Below are 21,711 nucleotides of genomic sequence, written 5' to 3' on the forward strand. Positions count from 1 at the left end.
GAGCGCAGGCAGCCCGTCTTATTGTATACTTCTTCCTCACCGTCTCACGTCTTGACTCCACAGGAGCTGCGCAGCATCAACCCAAACCACCGACATGGACGTGATCTAAGATCTATTCCGGATTTGTCCAAAAGCAAAGCAAAGCACTTGTTGCGCGCAAACCTGACGCGCCGCTGGAGTCCTTAAAGAGGCAGGACGCGCTGCAACAGGTGCATCCTCTGCAGAAAAACAACAATAAGGTAACATTTAATCTGTTTTAACATTTAATGCATGCTTTAAAAGACTAATCAAAAATTGTGCTTTGTTCCACTTTCCCCCTAAAGGGTCCGAGCCAACTTTAAATGCCAATCTGCTGATTATTCGGCCCACGATCAAGGATGCCGGTTCTGACAAGCCCGGAGATCGCTACTAAGTTCAAGGAGAAATGGCTGCACGATCCGGTCATCTCATCGGACTCTGCCCCGCTGGATGACAGCCTCACAAGCCTCCACTGGCTGCAGAATTTCTCCATCGTGAGCGCGGAGCCGGAGCCGCCCAACGCGGCCGCGGCGCACGGCGGCTTCTCCTCCTCTGCATCCTCGCATCATCACCACCTCTATCTGACACGTTTCCCCGCCAGAGGGGGCACGGAGTCGCCCTCCAGCCCGCCCGCGGGAGACACCGCCGCCACCGGGATGCCGCTGTACCTCGGCAGCCCGGTCACCTCCGGGAGCGACTCCACTTTGTCCAATTACGCGCACCTCGCCGGCGGCTACCCTTCCATTCCGATCCAGGCCAGCCCCCCCGTGGAGGTCGACTACAAGACGAACCCGAAAGTGAAACCGCCTTATTCCTACGCCTCTCTCATCTGCATGGCCATGCAGGCCAGCAAGCAGCCCAAAGTGACTTTATCCACCATCTACAACTGGATCACCGAGAACTTCTGCTACTACAGACACGCGGAGCCCAGCTGGCAGGTAACTGCAGAGCACGTCAATTATTGATGAGTCAGATAAATAACTGAGGGAGACAACAGTAATTGACTCCAGTGTCAGCAACAGGCGCACAGGTGTGAGGGGGGAAGAAACAATCATTAAATGGGATCAAAAGCACATATTCGTTAACATGGGCTTCCATATTTCCTCTCCTCCATATGGGTTTATGGTGCCAGGGGTGCAGAGAGCACTTGTGTGCTAATGAGCACTCCTGAGAGAGAGATCAGCAAAGCACAGCTGACCATGTTTGAAAACGAACAGCGTTTCCCTGAAAGCCTCATTAGGTGCATTTGCTTCCATACACAAACACACAACAACTAAATATATGTTCCATTGCTGTTGCGGTTACACTGATTTTAAAATACGCCTCTAAGTCACTTGTACGGTTTCTCCCTTACCACGGTGAATGCATGTTGTGTCATCTAAACCAGTGGTTCCCAAACTCTTTCCACCAACATAATGTGCAATGTTAAAATACAGTAGCGAAGTAGGCCTAAATATTCATTAAAAACAAGGCAGAGGATTTATTTAACAATGATATATAATCTTTTGGCCACTCATTACACACAATTTGAACGCTAACACAGTGTGTGAATATAGGAAAATAAAACACTCCAATCAAGTGATTCTTTGGCATACAACTAGAGGGAGCCCGCATACCGCCAGCAGGGGCACCGAAAAAGGGGGGGTAAAGGAGACGGATTCTAGGGGCCCATGATGGAGGGGGGCCCAGAGAGGCCCCTAATGATGATGAAATTATAATGTTGCCGCTGTGTTGGGGGCCCTGTAAAGATTCTTTTCATGGGGCCCAAAATCCCTAGCGGCGCCCCTGACCGCCAGTGGTACACGTACCACAGTTTGAGAATTCCAAGGGTATGAAACTCGATTTTATTGAGGGCCACTTTGGAATTATGGCTGCCCTCAGAGGGCCATGAATATATATGAATATAAACGTGTAGAGCAGGGGTGTCAAACTCATTTTAGATCGGGGGCCACATGGAGACAAATCTACTCCCAAGTGGGCCAGACTGGTAAAATCCCGGCACGATAACTTCTTTTTTTTTGTTTTCTTTGTTTAAAAATAGAACAAGCACATTCTGAAAATGTACAAATCGTAATGTTTTTGGGGTTTTTTACACTTATGTTGCGGTTAATAGTATTCTATCTTTATTTGTCGTTATTTATACTTTCTGAATAAACGATGTGATAATGTTCATCAGTCAACTCATTGGTGTTAATTTTCAATCTATCAAGATAAAAAATTATATCAAAATCAAATAACAAAATGTTATTTATGTAGTTTGATAATTTTCTTTGACTGGTGCACTAACATGTGGTTTATTTTGTACATATGTAGCATCATCTACAAAGAATTGCTATTGCGACATCCAGTGGACACATTTAGAACATTAGTTTCTTTCATTAAAAAATTTCGGGTACGTTTTTATACTTAACAAACTCATTCCGTGGGCCGGATAAATCCTATTCGCGGGCCTGATCCGGCCCTCGGGCCGTACGTTTGACACCCCTGGTGTAGAGCCTTAGACTTGGACTTCCTTTTATTGTCAGTCAAATTTTAACTTTACAGTACAGATAAGAACGACATTTCGTTGCATTAGCTCGTTGTAGTGCAGGATAAAAGAGCAATAAGGTGCAGATATAAATAAATAGATTACTGTACAGATGAATATATTGCACGTTTTCATATCCATCTACGTTTATGGATCTATGTTGTATTGTCTTTATATTCCAGCGATTTAATTCGTTTTTGGGGGGAATTGAGTGGATTATTATGATGCCTGGGCAGCACGGTGCTACAGGGGTTAGTGCATGTGCCTCACAATACAAAGGTCCTGAGTTCAATCCCGGGCTCGGGATCTTTCTGTGTGGAGTTTGCATATTCTCCCCGTGACTGCGTGGGTACTCCGGCTTCCTCCCACCCCCAAAAACATGCACCTGGGGATAGGTTGATTGGCAACACTAAATGGTCCCTAAATGGTGTGAATGTGAGTGTGAATGTTGTCTGTCTGTCTGTGTGGGCCCTGCGATGAGATGGCGACTTGTCCAGGGTGTACACCACCTTCTGCCCGAATGCAGCTGAGATAGGCTCCAGCACCACCCGCGACCCAGAATGGGACAAGCGGTAGAAAATGGATGGATGGATGGATTGTTACACGATTTGCAAAGACAACTGTTTTTGATTATCACATTTTTACAAACAGACTGATGGATAACTCTTTGAAAGGTGACAAGCAGATATTTAAGCATTCATTTTTGATACCCCCACACCCCTCCAAAAATGCTTGAAAACATCTTGTTGCATGATCACGTACTATTAGGTGTAGACCAGGGGTGTCAAACGTACGGATCCGGCCCGCAAACAGGTTTTATCTGGCCCACAGGATAAGTTTTAGTATAAAAGTGAGCTGAAATGTTTTAATAAAATAAACTGCTGTTCTAAATGTGTCCACTACATGTCGCAATAGGAATTCTTTGTATCTTTGTAGATGATGCTACATATGTAAAACAAATAAACCACATGATTGTTAGTGCATCAGTCGAGGAGAATTAGCAAACTACACGAATAACATCCTGTAATTTGATTTTGGTATTTTTTTTTGTATCTCAATAGATTGAAAATTAACACCAATGAGTTGATTGATGAACATTATCACATAATTTATTCAGAAAGTATAAATAACGACAAATAAAGATAAAATACTATTAACCCAGTGATTCTTAACCTTGTTGGAGGTACCGGAACCCCACCAGTTTCATGTGCGCATTCACCGAACTCTTCTTTAGTAAAAAATTAAAACAATTTTTTTTTTTCAAATTCAAGACAAAGTTATATGTTTTTGGTAACACTTTAGTATGGGGAACATATTCTAAGTAACAAAGACTTAATTTAGAGTTATTTGGTTAGGTTTGGTTTACTTTGAATTGATTTACGTGGACCCTGACTTAAACAAGTTGAAAAACATATTCGGGTGTTACCATTTAGTGGTCAATTGTACGGAATATGTACTTTACTGTGCAATCTACTAATACAAGTTTCAATCAATCAGGGTTAGGGTTAGAGGGTTAGGGCCAGGGTTAGAGGGTTAGGGTTATAATGAGGCCATGCCGAATAAGACATTAATAAGTACTTAATAATGACTAGTTAAGAGCCAATATGTTACTCATTTGCATGTTAATAAGCAACTAATTAATGGTGAATATGTTCCCCATACTAAAGTGTTACCATGTTTTTATACTGGTGCACTAAATGAACCGTGCATGAACATCACCTTGTTCAAAGAACAAAACCAACACAGTGCATAAACTCACAACAAATTACACACCTGCAAATCAGTCTGACTTCTGCGGTTACCGTATCCGTAATACGCCGATAGGGAGAAGTTTTTATTTACACGATGAGTCGGGTGGGTCTTGACCTCCGCCGAACCCCTGATCCCGACTCACCGAACCCCTAGGGTTCGATGGAACCCAGGTTAAGAACCACTGTAATAACCGCAACATGTAAGTGTAAAAAAACAAAACAACAACATTATGATTTGTACATTTTCAGAATGTGCTTCTTTTATTTAAAGAAAACAATCTGAAGGTGTCTTTATTTTTAAGTTATCGTGCCGTGATTTTACCAGTCCGGCCCACTTGGGAGTAGATTTTACTCCATGTGGCCCCCGATCTAAAATTAGTTTGACACCCCTGGTGTAGACCATGTATGCAATGGCATGCAGTACATTTTTCTGTCGTAACTGAAAGAACAAATGCATTTAGTCAAAACGTGCTTTTTTTATTTCCAGCCTTTCGAAGGCCATTAAAATGATGTGGCAGGCCAAGTAAAAATGAGGTGGCCCAAGGGGCTTGAGTTTGACACCTGTGTTCTATGTGACAAAAATGTATAATCAATTTGTGGGGATGTCCCAATCAACATTTTTGGCCTCTGATCCCAATCCGATTTTTTGGGCCTCCGATCCGATTTCGAGTTCCGATCCGATGACTATAGAAAATGTTTTACAGCGAGTAACTAAAGTAAACACAATAATATTTTTTTTTCTAAATATAAAGCTTATCTTATTCAATGTATAATTTGCTTGAATTGTTGTAAATCAGATGACATATCAAAGTTGTACCATTGAATGGTACATAGGTTTTTTTTAACAAAATAAAATGGCTAGTGCGCAATAACTAAACAAAAGCAAAAGCTACTATGGGCTCCCATTTAAGTCATTTAAGTTTTACCCTTAAAGCCTTCCTGTATCCAGAGACTTACTCCCTGAGTTTGTAAACATCAACAAAAACCACCCAAAAATATTTTGTAATAATAAAAACAAAAGAAGGAAAATATTAATCTCATCACTTCAGTATCATTTATACACTGACACGAGACCAGGTATCGATAGTGTCAACGTCTGGGTTGATCCTCCATTGATTCTTTCGCCGTTAGCTTCTTGTGTCGTCCTGCTCGGTCTTTGTGTGTATCGTGATTCCTTTTCCTCTAATCCTCTAGTGATAATGCTACATGGAAGAAACCTAGTTTATTTTCTGCCATGGTGGTGAAGATTAGTATCTTAGAAGCGGCTTTGTACTGTGGATGGACTACAGCTTGCTCTCAAATTCGAGCTGATTTTCTAGCAAGACACCCTCTTGAAATTAATGCAACTCCTGCATGTGTGTTACATGGACTATTGAAACGTAATTGTGTCTCATTCCTTTTGAAGTTCATGTGAGTACAATATTTTGCATGTAACACAGCTGTGGTAAAGATTGGCTGGGCTCGGCAGCTCAAAAGCCAGTCGCAGAACAGTTAAAAAAAGGCAACTATCTCTATCAATTAGAAGTCATCAAACTTCTTAAATTATATTATTAGGATTAGAGAATCGGAAGGTGTTGACATACTGATGTTACCACCTTAAAATACCCACATCTGCGCGAACGAGACCTTTCCGACGGTATAACATATGTGGGGGTTCGTTGGCCGGTTTGTCACGTATTAAAAGTAAGAGAAACGTGCGGAACTATAATAAAAAGTTGAAGTATGAGCAATAAAAAACTCCTTTGTCCCACACGCCATTAGACTGTACAACTCCTCTCTGGGAGGGAGGGGGGGTATTAGAATGACGGGGGATGCAAAACAATAACAGTGTAATACGTTTTCATAACATGGTCACTAATGCCTAGTTTCTCTTGTTATATTCTTATTTTACTGTTATATTTGTATTCTCATTGATGCTTTTTGTTTTTTATTCTATTGTAATATTTTTCTATTTTGTTTCCATTTATACCCCCATTATTTACTTTTTTTTTTTTTAATTCGATCTCAATTCTGTACACTGCTGCTGGAATTTTAATTTTAATTTTCCTGAGGGAACTCTCCTGAAGGAATCAATAAAGTACTATCTATCTATCTATCTAATAATAATATGGGCTGCTTGCATTGCAGCAGGCCTATAATAAAGGTTTTGGGACCTGATTTCTAATCAGAAAAATAGTGTCAAAAGGAACACTTGATCAAATATTTGTTCTCGTCTTCACAGAACTCAATTCGTCACAACCTGTCCCTCAACAAGTGTTTCAAGAAAGTCCCCAGACAGAAGGATGAACCGGGTAAAGGAGGCTTCTGGCAGATTGATCCTCAGTATGCTGACATGTTTGTCAATGGCATCTTCAAGCGCAGGAGGATGTCTGCAAACAGCTACAACAACAACAACAACAACAGTGGCACTCACAGACAAAACAAATTGGTTCCAAGTTACCACAGGACCAATGATGGCTGCCCGTACCAAAGTGGCAAGGATCTAGGCGATAAAAGAAAGAGCAACAGCAAAGCTCAAAGGGTGACTGAGTCCCCTCTTCTGGCGACGGACGCCAGCAAAGCGGACATCCTGAGAGGAGATTTCGACCTGACATCCATTTTTGACGACGTCCTGAGCGGGAATTGTAGCACCTTCGAGGATTTGGACATCAACATGGCGCTGAGCTCACTGGGCTGCGAGATGGAAGTTACCATGCAAGGGAGGCAGCACTCGGCCGGGCTGGGGAGCTGGTGCGGGACAGGGGACCTCATGGGACAGAGTCAGCACCTGAACCACCCCCAGTCCTCCTATGGCAACCCGGACGTCAACGTGGCGGAGCTGCACGTGCCGCCGCCACAGCAGCACCCTCGACTGCTGGACGGACAAGATCAGCTCCTGCAGGGTCAGCATCACATGCAGAATTTCGAAGAGGCTTCCTCGCTATTCCAGGAGCAGCCAGAGGAGGCGGTGCTGCAGCCCTGGGAAGAGATCAAAGAGGAGGTGCAGTCCATTTCGCTGACTCTGGATCAGAGCTTTGGTTTGTGTGAGAGCTTCTTTATGGAGATGCAACCATGGGAACGGGTGGAGGCCTACCTGTGATCTTTGACACCAAAACTCATTGACTCCTAATTACATTTGCATCCAATCAAAGTCGGATTTCCAGTCCACCTTGAAGGGGTAGGGTAACCCACCACTCTCTTTGTGTTTTGATTCAAACATTCTAATAATGCCAGACTTATGCTGACTTTACCGAGCAAGTAAACATACGGAAGGACTATAAAAATTACATATATTTCGGGTCTTTCCAAGGGTGCTCTAGACATCTGAAAAATCAGATTGAAAAATCCACTCCACAGCCTTTTTTGTGGACTATGTGACCGTTGTGGCACCAGGTACTCTAAAAGCACTCTGTACGACTGAGCACTGTCATGGTGGAACTGGAAGTAAAAAGAGATACTGGATTCTATTTTGCTACATTAGCATTCAACTTTTTTTCCCCTTTTTCTTTTTACTAACAGTGCAGTAAAACATCTTACATGGCATCGCCAAATGTCTTTGCCGTGTGCGATGACGAGAGACGCAAATACCTTTATGACTATCGTCAAAAATAGCAATCAAGTCACCTCAGGCTATGCTATATTGTATGAAGGAATATATTAATTTACTACAGGATGTAACATAAAGCAGGACCATTTTGCTCATTGCTAACCGGAGGCACGGACATGAAATGGATTGCAAACATTATGCACTTTGATAGGCATCATCTAATATTTGTTCTTTTTACATTTTTTATGGTAGTGAGTATTGATCATAATGCATTTCTAATTTCCATTGCTTGCAATAATTTATCTGGTTAAAAAAGTCTGTTTTCTTTGGATTACATTTTTTTTTCTTTCTGATTTACACTTTTACTGTAGTGATTTGCTGATTATATTCCGCCAAAAATCTTTTTTTTATAAAGAAATATGCAGGTCATTGTTTTTTTTTCTCTGTTGATTGGTTGCATTTTTGTCACTGGGTGATACATTTTTCTCTGTTACGAAACCTAAATCACATAATTTTTAATATGTATGGGAATAAAAATGCTGCTGGATCAAGAAGAACATAGCTTCAATTCAGACAGGCCACATTTAATTGATGTATCATACTGATCGATTATGTCATTGTTTAATCTCACAATGTTATTTCCTTTGTACTTTTTTTAAAAGCTGTTTAAACATGCAACCATGCTTTGATGCAACACATGGCGACATTAAACAACAAATGATAACGCAACTGTGTCCTTCACTTGCCAAAGTCCGATATGACGAAGATAAACACAATGTATCCGACATGAATGCAATGAAACTGTCAGGGAAGTCAACTCAAGTTGTTATTTTTTCACATGTTCTACAGTAATGGTGAAAAATGTGGTCCAAATCCAAGTACCTCACTAAACTAGCCAACGCCTTGTTTATATGAGTGTTTAACCTTTTTCTTTGAGGTAGAAAAAGTTGCAAATGAGGTCTGTGCTCTTAGAAAACAACTTCTTGCCAATCAACTAATCATTGACTGTAAATAAATTAATCAGATTAAACTATAAAAATGCTTAGTCAAAGAGAGTCAACAAATACTTTTTGGGGAGATACGAGCTCTCTAATTATGCATTAGGGGGGGAGTTATGAGCTCTCTAATTATGCATTAGGGTGCGAGCAAAAATTTGGGTTTTGAGCCTCCCCATTGGTAGTTAGCATATGAGATGTCATAGACAACCCTGTAAGATCCGACCAAAACATCCCGTGTCTCATTTGATTGCATATTAGCTAATACTAGCTATTAGACGAATAACTGGACAAAACAACTTTTCCAACCATGGTTCTAAAGGGGTGTGAAGAACAGTGGTGAGGAAAAGAAGCGTAATATATTCATTGAATTAAATAAAGAAATCAGCAAAGCACATGGCAGAGGTGTGTGTATCACTTTTACAATATATGCACCATACTGAAGCAGAATAAGTCAATAACATTTATCCATGAAAATATGGAAAAGCTGCTGATGGTGTGTTTGAAGGAGAGGCGTCTGAAAGGATATATTATCAATGTCTACTCTTCAATGTAAATGCTGGACATTATCATTACAGTATTTCATAAAATGACTATGATACAATGTTCGTCAGCTCGAAAAAACATAATTTTATATGTTAAAATTGTTTTTGGGTGCCAGGCACAGATTCACTTAATTTCAATTCATTTCATGAGTATTTTGGGCTGCAAATTCCATCACAGAACCAATTTAACTCGTACAGTAGGTGTCCTTAGGGTATGAGTAAACACAGTCTGTGACACAGATGGTACCGTGAAAAACATGTGTTGCTAATCAGCGTCAAATAAATTAAAATTAATTAAATTGGTGGTTGGCCCACAACAATCACTATTTGAATATGTAATAAACTTTTGGCTATAAAACTATTTTATTATACAACAGAATGTACTACTAACAGCTACAATAGTTTCATAAAGTAATGTCAAAACAAAACACACCATCAGCTGCTTCTCCATATTTTCATGGATAAATGTCCGCCGTTTAGATATTATTATAACATCCTTAGTGTGGTGCAGACAAGCAGTCATACACTGGAATTGGTCATGTTTTTTGATCATTTTTTTCTTTAATACAGCGCTCAACCATTTTAATGTTCTGCCTTACTTACAACTAGAACAGGGAGCCTGTTGATTAGACTGAGCACTGTTGCCACCCAGCTGCAAGATTGTGTATCATTCTAACATGAATACTAGAATGCTGAATTTATTTAATTCATTCATTCTTTCACTCTCAAAATAATCTTACTTATCTCATCATATGAAATGTAACTTACTTCACCAATTATTATTTATTTATTTATTTTTATTGTGATTACTTATGGAGTATATTGTCAATCAATCAATCAATCAATCAATCAATCAAAGTATATTGTGAATAAATTGAGAACAGGAAGTGAACAAAAGTTTTAGAAACTGTTATGTAAAAGAAAAGGGGTAGGATTAAATAAGCTCTGCTTCTTCCTACTCCTTTTCGAACATGTTGAAAAGAGAACCTGGAAATTGTGATGTATCATGTTGTATGCTTGCATGTTCGAAATAAACTCAAACTCAAACTCAGAGTGTAGAAACAAATAATGCAAATGTACCCTGCTGCTCCCAACCGCCCAAAACAAAGTTATGTCCATGTCTAGCCATACGCTAATGCTTATAGTCCAAAAAGTACCTAGAAGAACATGTATTGCTATGCATAAAGTAGTCCCCAAGCTCTGGCAGTAGCGCTATACAGTACATCAATACAACAACAAAAACTACCTCCATTTTTATTAATCGGATTTCCCTAATGACTGGAGCTACAATGTGAAGTAAAGGAGATATTTACAGAAGAAAACTTAAGTAGATGATAATTAATATCCTGCATAAGGTTGGGGCATCTTTGTCAAAACCACTGGTTTCATTTACAGGAAAGCCAGTTTAGACTTTTCCAGAAAAACATGGATTTTTGGGATATTTTGAACCAAGGTTATCTACGTGAAAAAGGAACCGCTCAAGCGCTAAACTGCAATGCATGAGTCAAAATGTGTCAAACATGGTTACAATGTTACAGCGTGGCTGCTAATGGAACATGTCCATGGGTGTTCATTGATGTGAGCTCTTGACAGACGTTTCAAAATGAACTGTGAGGTGCATTCAGGTTAATGTTACAAAACTCAATTAATCAAAGTTTATTTATATAGCCCTTAATCACAAGTGTATCAAAGGGCTGCACAAACCACAACGACATCCTTGGCTCAGATCCCACATCAGGGCAAGAACAAACTCAACCCAATGGGATACAATGAGAAACCTTGGAAGGGACCGCAGATGTGGGGACCCCCAACCCCTTGTATTTGTCTGTGACCAGGCTTGTTCTTGTGATGTTTGTCAAGTGTGACTTAACCAATAAACTATGTTTCTAGACAGAGTGACGGTGCCTTCCTGGTTAGGGTGAAGGCCGTCCCTCATCAGCAAGCCCGGTTTTCCCCGGAAAAAGGGCCAATTATCAATAAACGTTAGTCCCTGTTCTCTACAAAAACTAGCCAGCCACTTGTTAAGCGAGAGTAATCTGCTATACCTCTCATCATTGCCTCTCGCGGGCAAAACTGAGAGGATGGTGCTTTTTTCTCGCATTCGGTAACCTTTTGGTCACTTGGGACTAGAGATGGTGCTTAAAGGGTGGCCGAACTGCTACTTTTTTCAGGAATTTTTCCCATCATCCACAATCCCTAAGTGAGACAAGAGCACACGTATTTCCCTTTTCAAATAGTGGACAAACTGCCGCTAACAATGTAAGGATTAGGGATTCAGCTATTCCGCCTATTAAGTGGTCTAAAAAAAACCCCCGCCAAGAACGTTCCATTTACATGCCGTGATCTGCATTTTAAGCAAGCTATGGCAACATTGTTATTGTAGGAGCTAACATGGAGGAACTACTTGTTTGGAGTCATGAAACATCCCCTTGCTCAAACTGCTTCTCTGACCACTATCCAGTAGCTAGCTATTCGAATTAATGCTTAATTACAAATCCTGCATCCCACCTGTATGTAGAAGGTTGTTGCACCAAGCTGGAAAGTTGGTAAACTTCAAAAATCCACACGCTACCATCGCAACATCGCCAGGAATACTTTTTACGTGAAGAGTTGAGTATTATTTTAAATTCACCAGCTCAAGGAGAGCACAAGTGCTGAAAGATACAACCTACAAGAGCGGACATCTTAGGTCACTTTTTTATGTTGTTATTTAAAAGGTTTAGCAATAATGCTACATGATAACACTCCAAGTGTGGCATTAGTGGTAGCAGACACAGAAACCTCTCTCTATGTTGTTATTGACACAAGTAGCGTTCGTTGCGATGCTGTGTGACATCAATGCAGCCTGAAAATAAGTTCTTAAAATGCTTAAAAAAAGCAAAATACTGTAAAAAATACATTTTATTATTAATGTTACATATGTACTCACAGCTTATATATAAAACAGTGTTGGAAGTTTTGGGGTGCTTTTTAGAAGGCTTTATAGGCGGAATAGATTGTATCCTCATTACCTGTATTGTTAGCCGCCTCGTAACAGCAGTTTTTTAGAATTTAGGGATCTATTTAGAATGCAAAGAAGAGGGAAGTCACGTGTCGATGCGCAAAATTCCCAAAAAGTGCAAAAGTTTATTTTGTGACATTCAAATTGGCCAGACCAGTAATTTAAATATGAAGCTATATTAGGGCTTAATGTTTTGTACTTGAAAAAACTAAACCCAACTCAGTGTATTACCTTAATTCACTCTAACTGAAAAATCTAGTTTTAAAGTAAAATTTAGAAAAATGCATCAGTGTATTTAAAATAAAATTAAGTGCACACCATTTTTTTTTTCAGGTTGAATATAATCATGATTCACTCTGGTAATTATTTTGAATTAATTTATTTTCTCAATGTTTCCATTGTCATATTTTTTAATATGAGTGTGCGTTTTTTCATATTCAAATATTTTTTTAAGTTACATTTTTTCCAGTTTCTGATTTTTCTTTTTGAAATTTATTTAAATTTTTTTTTTCAGATTCAGACTTTTCACCAGAATTTCACATGAGGGGCATGGAATCACAACAGTCTGCTAATAATAAAAATAAAAAAATCACAGGGGGCGTCCCCTAGCACTTTGCCTTCAGGGAACACCTGAGGTGGACTACACCAGAGGTCTCCAATTACTGAACAATGGATGCAATTTTGGGGAAAAATAATATACTGCTCGGAAGCCCACAGTTTTTGCATATTTGTTTTGTTTTTTTCCACTGTGCTTTATTGAGTTCCAGTTTCCACTTTATTTAGCCATTGTTGAACGCACCATAGTTGTGTACAATGAGACCAAGTAAAATAAATGTTGCCAAATTCGCTACTATGAGGCCCTTTTCCACCAAAAGTTCAGGAGCCTTTGGTTCCTGGAACCTCTGGTTCTTGGATGTATAGGTTCCTGTAGAAGTGTGTGGTTTGTGTTTGCACTACATTTCACAGTTCAGGGTAGTTTACACAAATCAGGCTGATGACATATTATGTCACAGTCATTTTACAATATATAAGAAAAAATGTCAGTGTTTATCTCACGCCGACAACACAAATACACCGGCTTTAGCGTTAGCATTAGCATTCGGTCTGTGCACTTGGTTGAAGCTAATAACTACACAAATGGAGTGTCACTGACTACTTTTAGAACATGTAAGAAAGTAAATAGTTAATATTTGATGTTATTTACCTTCGTTCCACTCGTGTGCTGCCTCCTTTATTTTTCATTTATCCAATGAAGTCAGAGTAGTAAGCGGCTTCATACTCCTCCGTAAATACGTTTAAAAGAGTCCATCCACTTCTCGTAGCTTCACGTGTCGAAATTAAATTACTAAAATTAATAAACAATAATAAAATGCATATAGTTCAAAGACTCTGGCTGAGTAAAAACACTGCCACTGATCAGCGTTCTTCAGCACAAAGATGTCGCACAAAAGTTCTTACATGTCGAAAGTTCATTTCGTTCTTCTTTCTCTCTGTTGTTAAGTTTGTTATAATAGAAATGCACAAGAAAGAATAAATAAACAATTCGCTGTGTATATTGCAATGGCGGTCGTGTTTGAAAGAGAGATTTTAGTAACGCCCCCAACTGTGTTCAACCAATCAGCGTTCGACAGCACAGCCCTCACCCAAAAATGTTCCTGGTCGCTCGGAAAAATCTCACCTAGCTAGGAGGAACTCCGAAAGGTTCCTAAAGAACAAAATTTACCCGGGTAGTTTTTGATGGAAACACAGGGGGGACTTTATTTAAGTGGGGAAGTTCCTGAAAAAGTTCCTGCGGTGGAAAAGTGCCTATAAACGACTTTGGGCTCATTTTGTAACGTGTTGTTGCTTAATGATGGCTGTGTGAATTCCACTGTTGTCTCTCAGCTCCCCACAATATACAAAAACACGAGTGTGGTAGGTTTGCGCTTCTGAGCGATGAGACTAATAAGCGTGACAATGAGTGCGTGTAAGTGGAGCAAATATGACAAAAATAGAATAAAGAATGGGAAAAGAGATGCTCCCCATGCAGAATTAATGTTTCATGCCAATACCGATGAGGCTAAAGGAAATTGGCCGAGACAAGACAAATTAATGACAATTGTAGCCTGTATGTCATATATCAATAAAAGTTCCAAAAAATAAAAAATAGATTCTGTATACATTTTTTTTTAATGAACTGGGAGGTGTGCGTTCAGTTCATTTAATGGTATACCTGTCTTGGTTTTATACACAATATCTAATAAATAAATAGCATCACTTTAAGTTCCACGAATGCAACATGATAGTAGACCTCTCAATCCTTTTTGCTGAGCTGTCTGTCATGATAGTAAGCACGGTGGAACAGGGGTTAGTGCTAGGGGTTAGGGATTAGGTCCTGAGTAGTCCTGAGTTCAATCACGGGCTCGGGATCTTTCTGTGTAGAGTTTGCATGTTCTCCCTATGACTGCGTGGGTTCCCTTCGGGTACTCCGGCTTCCTCCCACTTCCAAAGACATGCACCTGGGGATAGGTTGATTGGCAACACTAATTTGGCCCTAGTGTGTGAATGTGAGTGTGAATCATACTTGCCAACCCTCCCGATTTTTCCGGGAGACTCCCGAATGTCAGTGCCCCTCCCGAAAATCTCCCAGGGCAACCATTCTCCCGAATTTCTCCCGATTTTCACCCGGACAACAATATTAAGGGTGTGCCGCGATGGCGCTGCCTTCAATGTCCTCTACAACCTGTCGTCGCGCCCGCTTTTTCACCATTCAAACAGCGTGCCGGCCCAGTCACATGTTGTATGCGGCTTCTGCAGACACACGTAAGTGACTGCAAGGCATACTTGATCAACAGGCATACAGGTCACACTGAGGGGGGCCGTATAAAAAACTTTAACACTGTTACAAATATGCGCCACACTGTGAACCCACACCAAACAAGAATGACAAACACATTTCGGGAGAACATCCGCACCGTAACACAACATAAACACAACAGAACAAATACCCAGAATCCCTTGCAGCCTTAACTCTTCCGGGCTACAATATACACCCCCGCTACCACCAAACACTGCCCCCCCCCCCAACCCCGCCCACCTCAACCCCCCCAATCTCCGGAATTCGGAGGTCTCAAGGTTGGCAAGTATGGTGTGAATGTTGTCTGTCTATCTGTGTTGGCCCTGTGAGGAGGTGGCGACTTCTGCCCGAATGCAGCTGAGATAGGCTTCAGCCCCCCCTGCGACCCCAAAAGGGACAATCAGTAGAAAATGGATGGATGGATGTCTGTCATGATGCCACGCCCCTCTCACTTAATAACACTCCCACCACACAAAGTTAGGGTTATAATTCTGAATCGGAAAAAAAAAAGCTTGGAACCTGAAAAAAAAAGTATCCATCCATCCATCTTCTTCCGCTTATCTGAGGTCGAGTCGCGGGGCAGCAGGCTAAGCTGGGAAGTCCAGACTTCCCTCTCCCCAGCCACTTCGTCCAGCCCCTCAAGGGGGATCCCAAGGCGTTCCTGAGAAAAAAACCAATATCAAAATATAGTCAGTTGAAAAATACAAATAATTTATTTAAATGAATTACCAAAAGAAATCATAATGTGATTCAACCTTAAAAAATGTGTGTACTTATTTTTGTTTTGAATACACTCATTTATTTTTCAATACAGATACAGAGCTAACAATTCATCATTAATGATATTATTCAAAATTGCAGAGGAAATTACCAATGCCATAGATGGTAATCAACGTGCAGCAGCAGTATTTATTGATCTCACAAAAGCATTTGAGACAATTATTCATAATATTTTAATCAAAAAAATACATTGGTGTGGAATCAGAGGATTGGTCTTGAACTGGATAAGAAGCTACTTAACAGGAAACAATATGTGAGGATAGGTGAAAATATGTCAACAGTGCTAGTGATATATTGCGGCATACCACAGGGATCACTACACGGACCAAAATTGCTACAAAGGACTTACTATTTGCAGATGACACACATGTTTTTCTTTTAGGAGAGAACACACATAAGCTAATACAAATAGTAACAGAAGAAATTAACAAATTAAAAAGATGATTTGACAAAAACAGACTATCTTTGAATCTAAGTAAAACTAAAATAATGCTATTTAGTAACAGCAGAAGAGAAAGTCAAACACAAATACAAATAGACGGAGCAGACATTGAAAGAGTGATATAATTTATATTTTTGGGTGTAATAATAGATTGTGTATACAACATAATGTGGCAAAACTTATTTCTACAATGAACAAAGCAAAATATGTTGTACACCAAAAATCACTTCATATTCTCTGCTGCTCGCCAGTGTTACCATATCTGGGTTATTGTGTTGAAATATGGGGAAATAACTACAAAAGTATGATTCAGTCACTAACAGTGGTACAAAAAAGTTCAATTAGAATAATACATAATGTTGGATTTAGAGAACATACAAACTATTTATTTATTGAATACAAAATATTGAAATTCAGTGATTTGGTGCATATGCAAACAGCTAAAATTATGCACAGAGCAAACTATAACCTGCTACCCAAGAATGCACAACGATTCTTCTCAACAAAAGAGGACAAATATAACCTTAGAGGAAAATCTAATTTAAAACATTTGTATGCACGTACAACACTCAATACCTTTAGTATATCAGTATGTGGAATTAAATTATGGAATGGATTAAGCAAAGAAGTCAAACAATGTACTAATATGATTCAGTTTAAGAGACTGTTCAAACTACAACTATAAGGAAGAAGAATTATGATAAATGTCTTGAACTTATTGAACTTATATATCTTATTGAAAATTAAGTGATTTAACTATAAGGAGAACTGGGTAATTAGAAATTATTGATGTAAACTGTGATACAAATTGAGATCAAGAAGTAAACATTAGGGTTGGTAATTGCTATGAATGTGGAAAAGGGGTAGAATTAAATAAGCTTTGCTTCTTCCTACCCCTTTTCAAACATGTTATACAGAAAAATAGAAAGTATGGCCCTAATTAATCTCCATCATAAATTAATAAAATCTTTAATACACACGTGAAAGTACACAATGTAATAAAGAACATTTTGCAACAATCAATCTAGGGATCTAGCTATCTGGTCAGGACACTCCTCACTCTTTTGCCTTCACCTTCATTGTCCATTCGTTTTTGCTGACTTATATATTATATACTCTGGACCTAGACATTGAGTACGCGACAAACATGGCGGACAATAACTGATAGAGTCTGCTTTGCCAGTCCAAAAGCATTTGGCGTTTTCTGTAGTCTTCCCTCGACGGCCAGGTAATACAAAGCACACACTACCTTTTTTATCACATGCACCGGAGCCCGCATTCTCGTTGTCTCTCCTTCGACAAATGGACAACGTTTTTCGGTAAGTAGAATCACAGCTGACCTCGACATTGGAAAGTTCTCTTGCCGTCTGAGAAGTGTTGTATCCGAAATAGCTGCAATCGCTTTCTCTTAAGGTATTCATGTGTGATTTCCACAAGCGTCTGTACATGTAGAAGAAGGAGAAACACGGCATGTCTGGATGACTCGCCTCCATATTTCCAGTGGTTAGCTCCGAGTTACGAAACCGCTTTATTATGAAGCTGGCTGTGGCACGTTCTTTCTGACGTCACTTCCTGTCTGGGGCTCGGTCTTTCTGCCGTCACTTTCTCTCCAAATTCAGTTTGTAAAAAATCAATGAGTCTATACAAAGCTAAGAGGCGGAGATTCAAGAAATTAACGGCGCACTTACCCGTGTAAAAAAGTATTCAAGGAGGGGAACCTTAAACGATGATTTAGCGTGGCCGAAACAGGGCTTAGGCTAAATAATTATTTGTTTAATGAGTTATCCAGCTTAATGTAGACAGGGTCTGAGGTCCAAACGTGTGATTTAGATAACTGAGGCGTTCCTCAAGGCACCTCTGTAAGTCCTTTTCTTTCTTCGTAATGTGATTTATGTAACTGAGGTGTTGCTGTTCTGGAGCTTGTGACTTCGGATGCAGTCAGTTGCCATTTGTTCAACTTCTTTAGTTATACTCATAGTGTTCCTCAAGTTCCATTTTAGGTCCTTTTTTTTCATAATTTGGACTATTCAATTGGTGGCCCGCGACTTCAACACTAGAGTGCTGTCATAGAGATGATCTTTGACCAGCAGAAGGTCCCTAAAAACAGTAGAATGCACTCCTGTGACTTTGACAAAATATGTATAAAGACCAAAACCAAATGTCTACTGTAAAGGACGCTGGTTCTCAGGAATATACAAAATAAAGAATAGTGAACGGAGAAGTTTGCCCCCCCGTTTCTTAGATTTCTGGAAATGTGGCCCCCAAAACAATTTACTCGAAAATGTCCGGTCTAAGCTATATCCCAATATGTCTCATTCCCGTTTAAAAAAACACCCTCAAAACCTCACTTATTTTCCATGCCGTGTTATATGAAAATGCGCTTTTCCACCCCAAATCTCTTTTTAATTGGAATTGTTGGCTGGCTCACAGCTCCCGGAGGCGGCAGGTCATGTGTGGAGATCTCCAGGAATGGGTCTCAGATTCCTTAAAAACAGCAGGGACTACAGTCAAGTATTCAACAGTGAAGAGTGTGCACTGACCAGCTGATACTGTCCCAGATGCGCCGGAGAACTCAAGCCCAAAAAGTCAAACGCGAAGTTCCCAGTTTGTCACTGTCTCGTGTCACGTGTCGCCACAATATTTGTGTTGCGCCACAGGTTTCATTGTCCGCTCCCCCTGCTGATGAGTGTGTGTGTGTGTGTGTGTGTGTGTACTCGGTGGTTGTGGGAGCCCCATGGCGGCCCAGATAACACTATCTCTGTGGAGCCAGAGCCCCGTGGTTCTATTCACAGGCTCGCTGGATGAGAGGCCAGGACTGCTCAGCACGCGGACTTTGCTCAAAGAAGGAGAAACAAGCTGAGCCATCACTGCTTGCTTCTAATGGCTTATGATCTCCTCCCTGGTGCCCTTATGAGATCAGTCCATATGTGTGTATGTGTGTGTGTGCGTGTGTGTGTGTGTGTGCTGGTCCAGAAAGAAGATGGGAAATGTGGTCGTTTATTACCATCATGGCACCCTCTGGGCTGCGACTGATTAGAGTCAGACATAAACAGGGTCCGCCAGCTTTGCTGAAGAAGTGTCTCTCTCAGTGTGACATGTTGACAGAGGCTTCTATGCCCTATTTGTTGGGGATAGCCACAGCTATTCAAGGGGAGGAGCAGATAAGACACATGATGGGGGTCTCTCACTAATGAGATGTCTCATTGTGGCACTAAAAAAGTAGTGGCCATGAGAAAATGTCCAAAAGTCTTTTTTTTGTATTATTATTTTTTTTTTTTACAGCCGGTGAAGAACCCCCTGAGCAGGAGTGATTACAGGCCCGGATACGTGTTAGATGAGAGATAAAAGACATTTCCTGCAATAGCATAAACTCATAAAATCCCTTGTATTTTGTGCTCATCACAAAAGGACCTTGAGGGTAACCTTAACCTCTTTGAACCAGTGGGAAATTGTCATCCAGCTCTGGTTTCCAGGCGCTCATCACATATTGATAAAGGAAAAGACTGGATGACATTCAAAAGTCTGGCCATCCTTTAATGTCCTCTCCACACTCTGGGCTTTGCACAACATCGGGGAATCCGATTCGACTGCCTGTTCCAAAGCTCTTGTTTACAGTGTGTATTGAATGTAGTGTTGTACCGATACCAATATTTTGGTACCGGTACCAAAATTATTTCGATACTTTTTGGTACTTTTCTAAATAAAAGGGACCACAAAAAATTGCATTATTGGCTTTATTTGAACAAAAAATCTTATGGTACATTAAACATATGTGTATTATTGCAAGTTTGTCCTTCAATAAAATAGTGAACATACTGGACAACTTGTCTTTTATTAGTACGTTAGCAAACAAAGGCTCCTAATTTAGCTGCTGACGTATGCAGTAACAGTGTTTTTCAATCTTTTTTGAGCCAAGGCGCATTTTTTTCTTTGAAAAAATCCGGAGGCACACCACCAGCAGAAATCATTAAAAAATTAAACTCAGTAGACAATAAAAAGTCGTTGTCGCAATTGTTGGATACGACTTTAAACCATAACCAACCATGCATCTATATAGCTCTTGTCTCAAAGTAGGTGTACTGTCACGACCTGTCACACTGCGCCGTGACTTATTCTGAGTTTGTTGGTGTTTTCACGTGCGTAGTGTTTATTTCTTGTCTTGCACTCCTATTTTGGTGGCTTTTCCTGTTTTGTTGGTATTTTCCTGTTGCAGTTTCATGTCTTACTTTGAGTGCTATTCCTCGCGCCTGTTATTTTTTAGCAATCAAGAATATTTAAGTTCTTGCTATCTTTTTTTGTGTGGACATTGTTGATTGTCATTTCATGTACAGATGTACTTTGTGGACGCCGTCTCTGATCCACACGCTGTAAGTCTTTGCTGTTGTCCAGCATTCTGTTTTTGTTTACTTTGTCGCCAGTTCAGTTTTAGTTTCGTTCTCCGTAGCCATCCCTAAGCTTCAATGCCTTTTCTTAGGGGTACTCATCTTTTGTTTATTTTTGGTTTAAGCATTAGACACCTTTTTCCCGTCGTCTCACACAACGTGTTCCCGACATCTACAAAGCAATTAGCTACCGGCTGCCAACTACTGATATGGAAGAGTATGACATGGTTACTCTGCCAAACTCTAGACACCACCGACACTCAACAACGGCACATTATTTGCAGATTATAATTACTGGTTTGCAAACAATATTTTTAACCCAAATAGGTGAAACTACATAATAACCCACGGCACACCAGACTGTATCTCACGGCACACTAGTGGCACAGTGGTTGAAAAACACTGCAGTAACACGTTGTGTCTTTTTCCATTCTATTATTTTGTCAAAATTGTTAAGGACAAGCGGTAGAAAATTGATTATCAATCTACTTGTTCATTTACTGTCAATATCTGCTTACTTTCTCTTTTAACATGTTCTAGCTACACTTCTGTTAAAATGTTATAATCACTTATTCTTCTTCTACTTTACATTAGTTTTGGATGATACCCCAAATTTGGGTATCAATCCGATACCAAGTCGTTACAGGATCATACATTGGTCATATTCAAAGTCCTCATGTGTCCAGGGACATATTTCCTGAGTTTATAAACATAAACGGCGTGGCGAAGTTGGTAGAGTGGCTGTGCCAGCAATCGGAGTGTTGCTGGTTACTGGGGTTCAATCCCCACCTTCTACCTTCCTAGTCACGTCCGTTGTGTCCTTGGGCAAGACACTTCACCCTTTGCCTCTGATGGCTGCTGGTTAGCGCCTTGCATGGCAGCTCCCGCCATCAGTGTGTGAATGTGTG

The 21,711-nt window shown here is 40.2% G+C and overlaps 1 protein-coding gene across 1 annotated transcript; it reads left to right on the plus strand.

Annotated features, from left to right (window-relative positions):
- LOC133655054 (forkhead box protein J1-B-like) lies at nucleotides 1–8,444 on the plus strand. Its single transcript, XM_062054960.1, has 3 exons — nucleotides 1–239; nucleotides 324–956; nucleotides 6,518–8,444. The coding sequence occupies exons 2-3, from the start codon at nucleotides 378–380 to the stop codon at nucleotides 7,373–7,375; spliced, it is 1,437 nt and encodes a 478-aa protein (XP_061910944.1). The 5' UTR covers nucleotides 1–239; nucleotides 324–377; the 3' UTR covers nucleotides 7,376–8,444.
- Nucleotides 8,445–21,711: the final 13,267 nt, after the last annotated feature.

Source organism: Entelurus aequoreus, linkage group LG08 (assembly GCF_033978785.1).
Source record: "Entelurus aequoreus isolate RoL-2023_Sb linkage group LG08, RoL_Eaeq_v1.1, whole genome shotgun sequence".
Lineage (NCBI taxonomy): Eukaryota > Metazoa > Chordata > Actinopteri > Syngnathiformes > Syngnathidae > Entelurus > Entelurus aequoreus.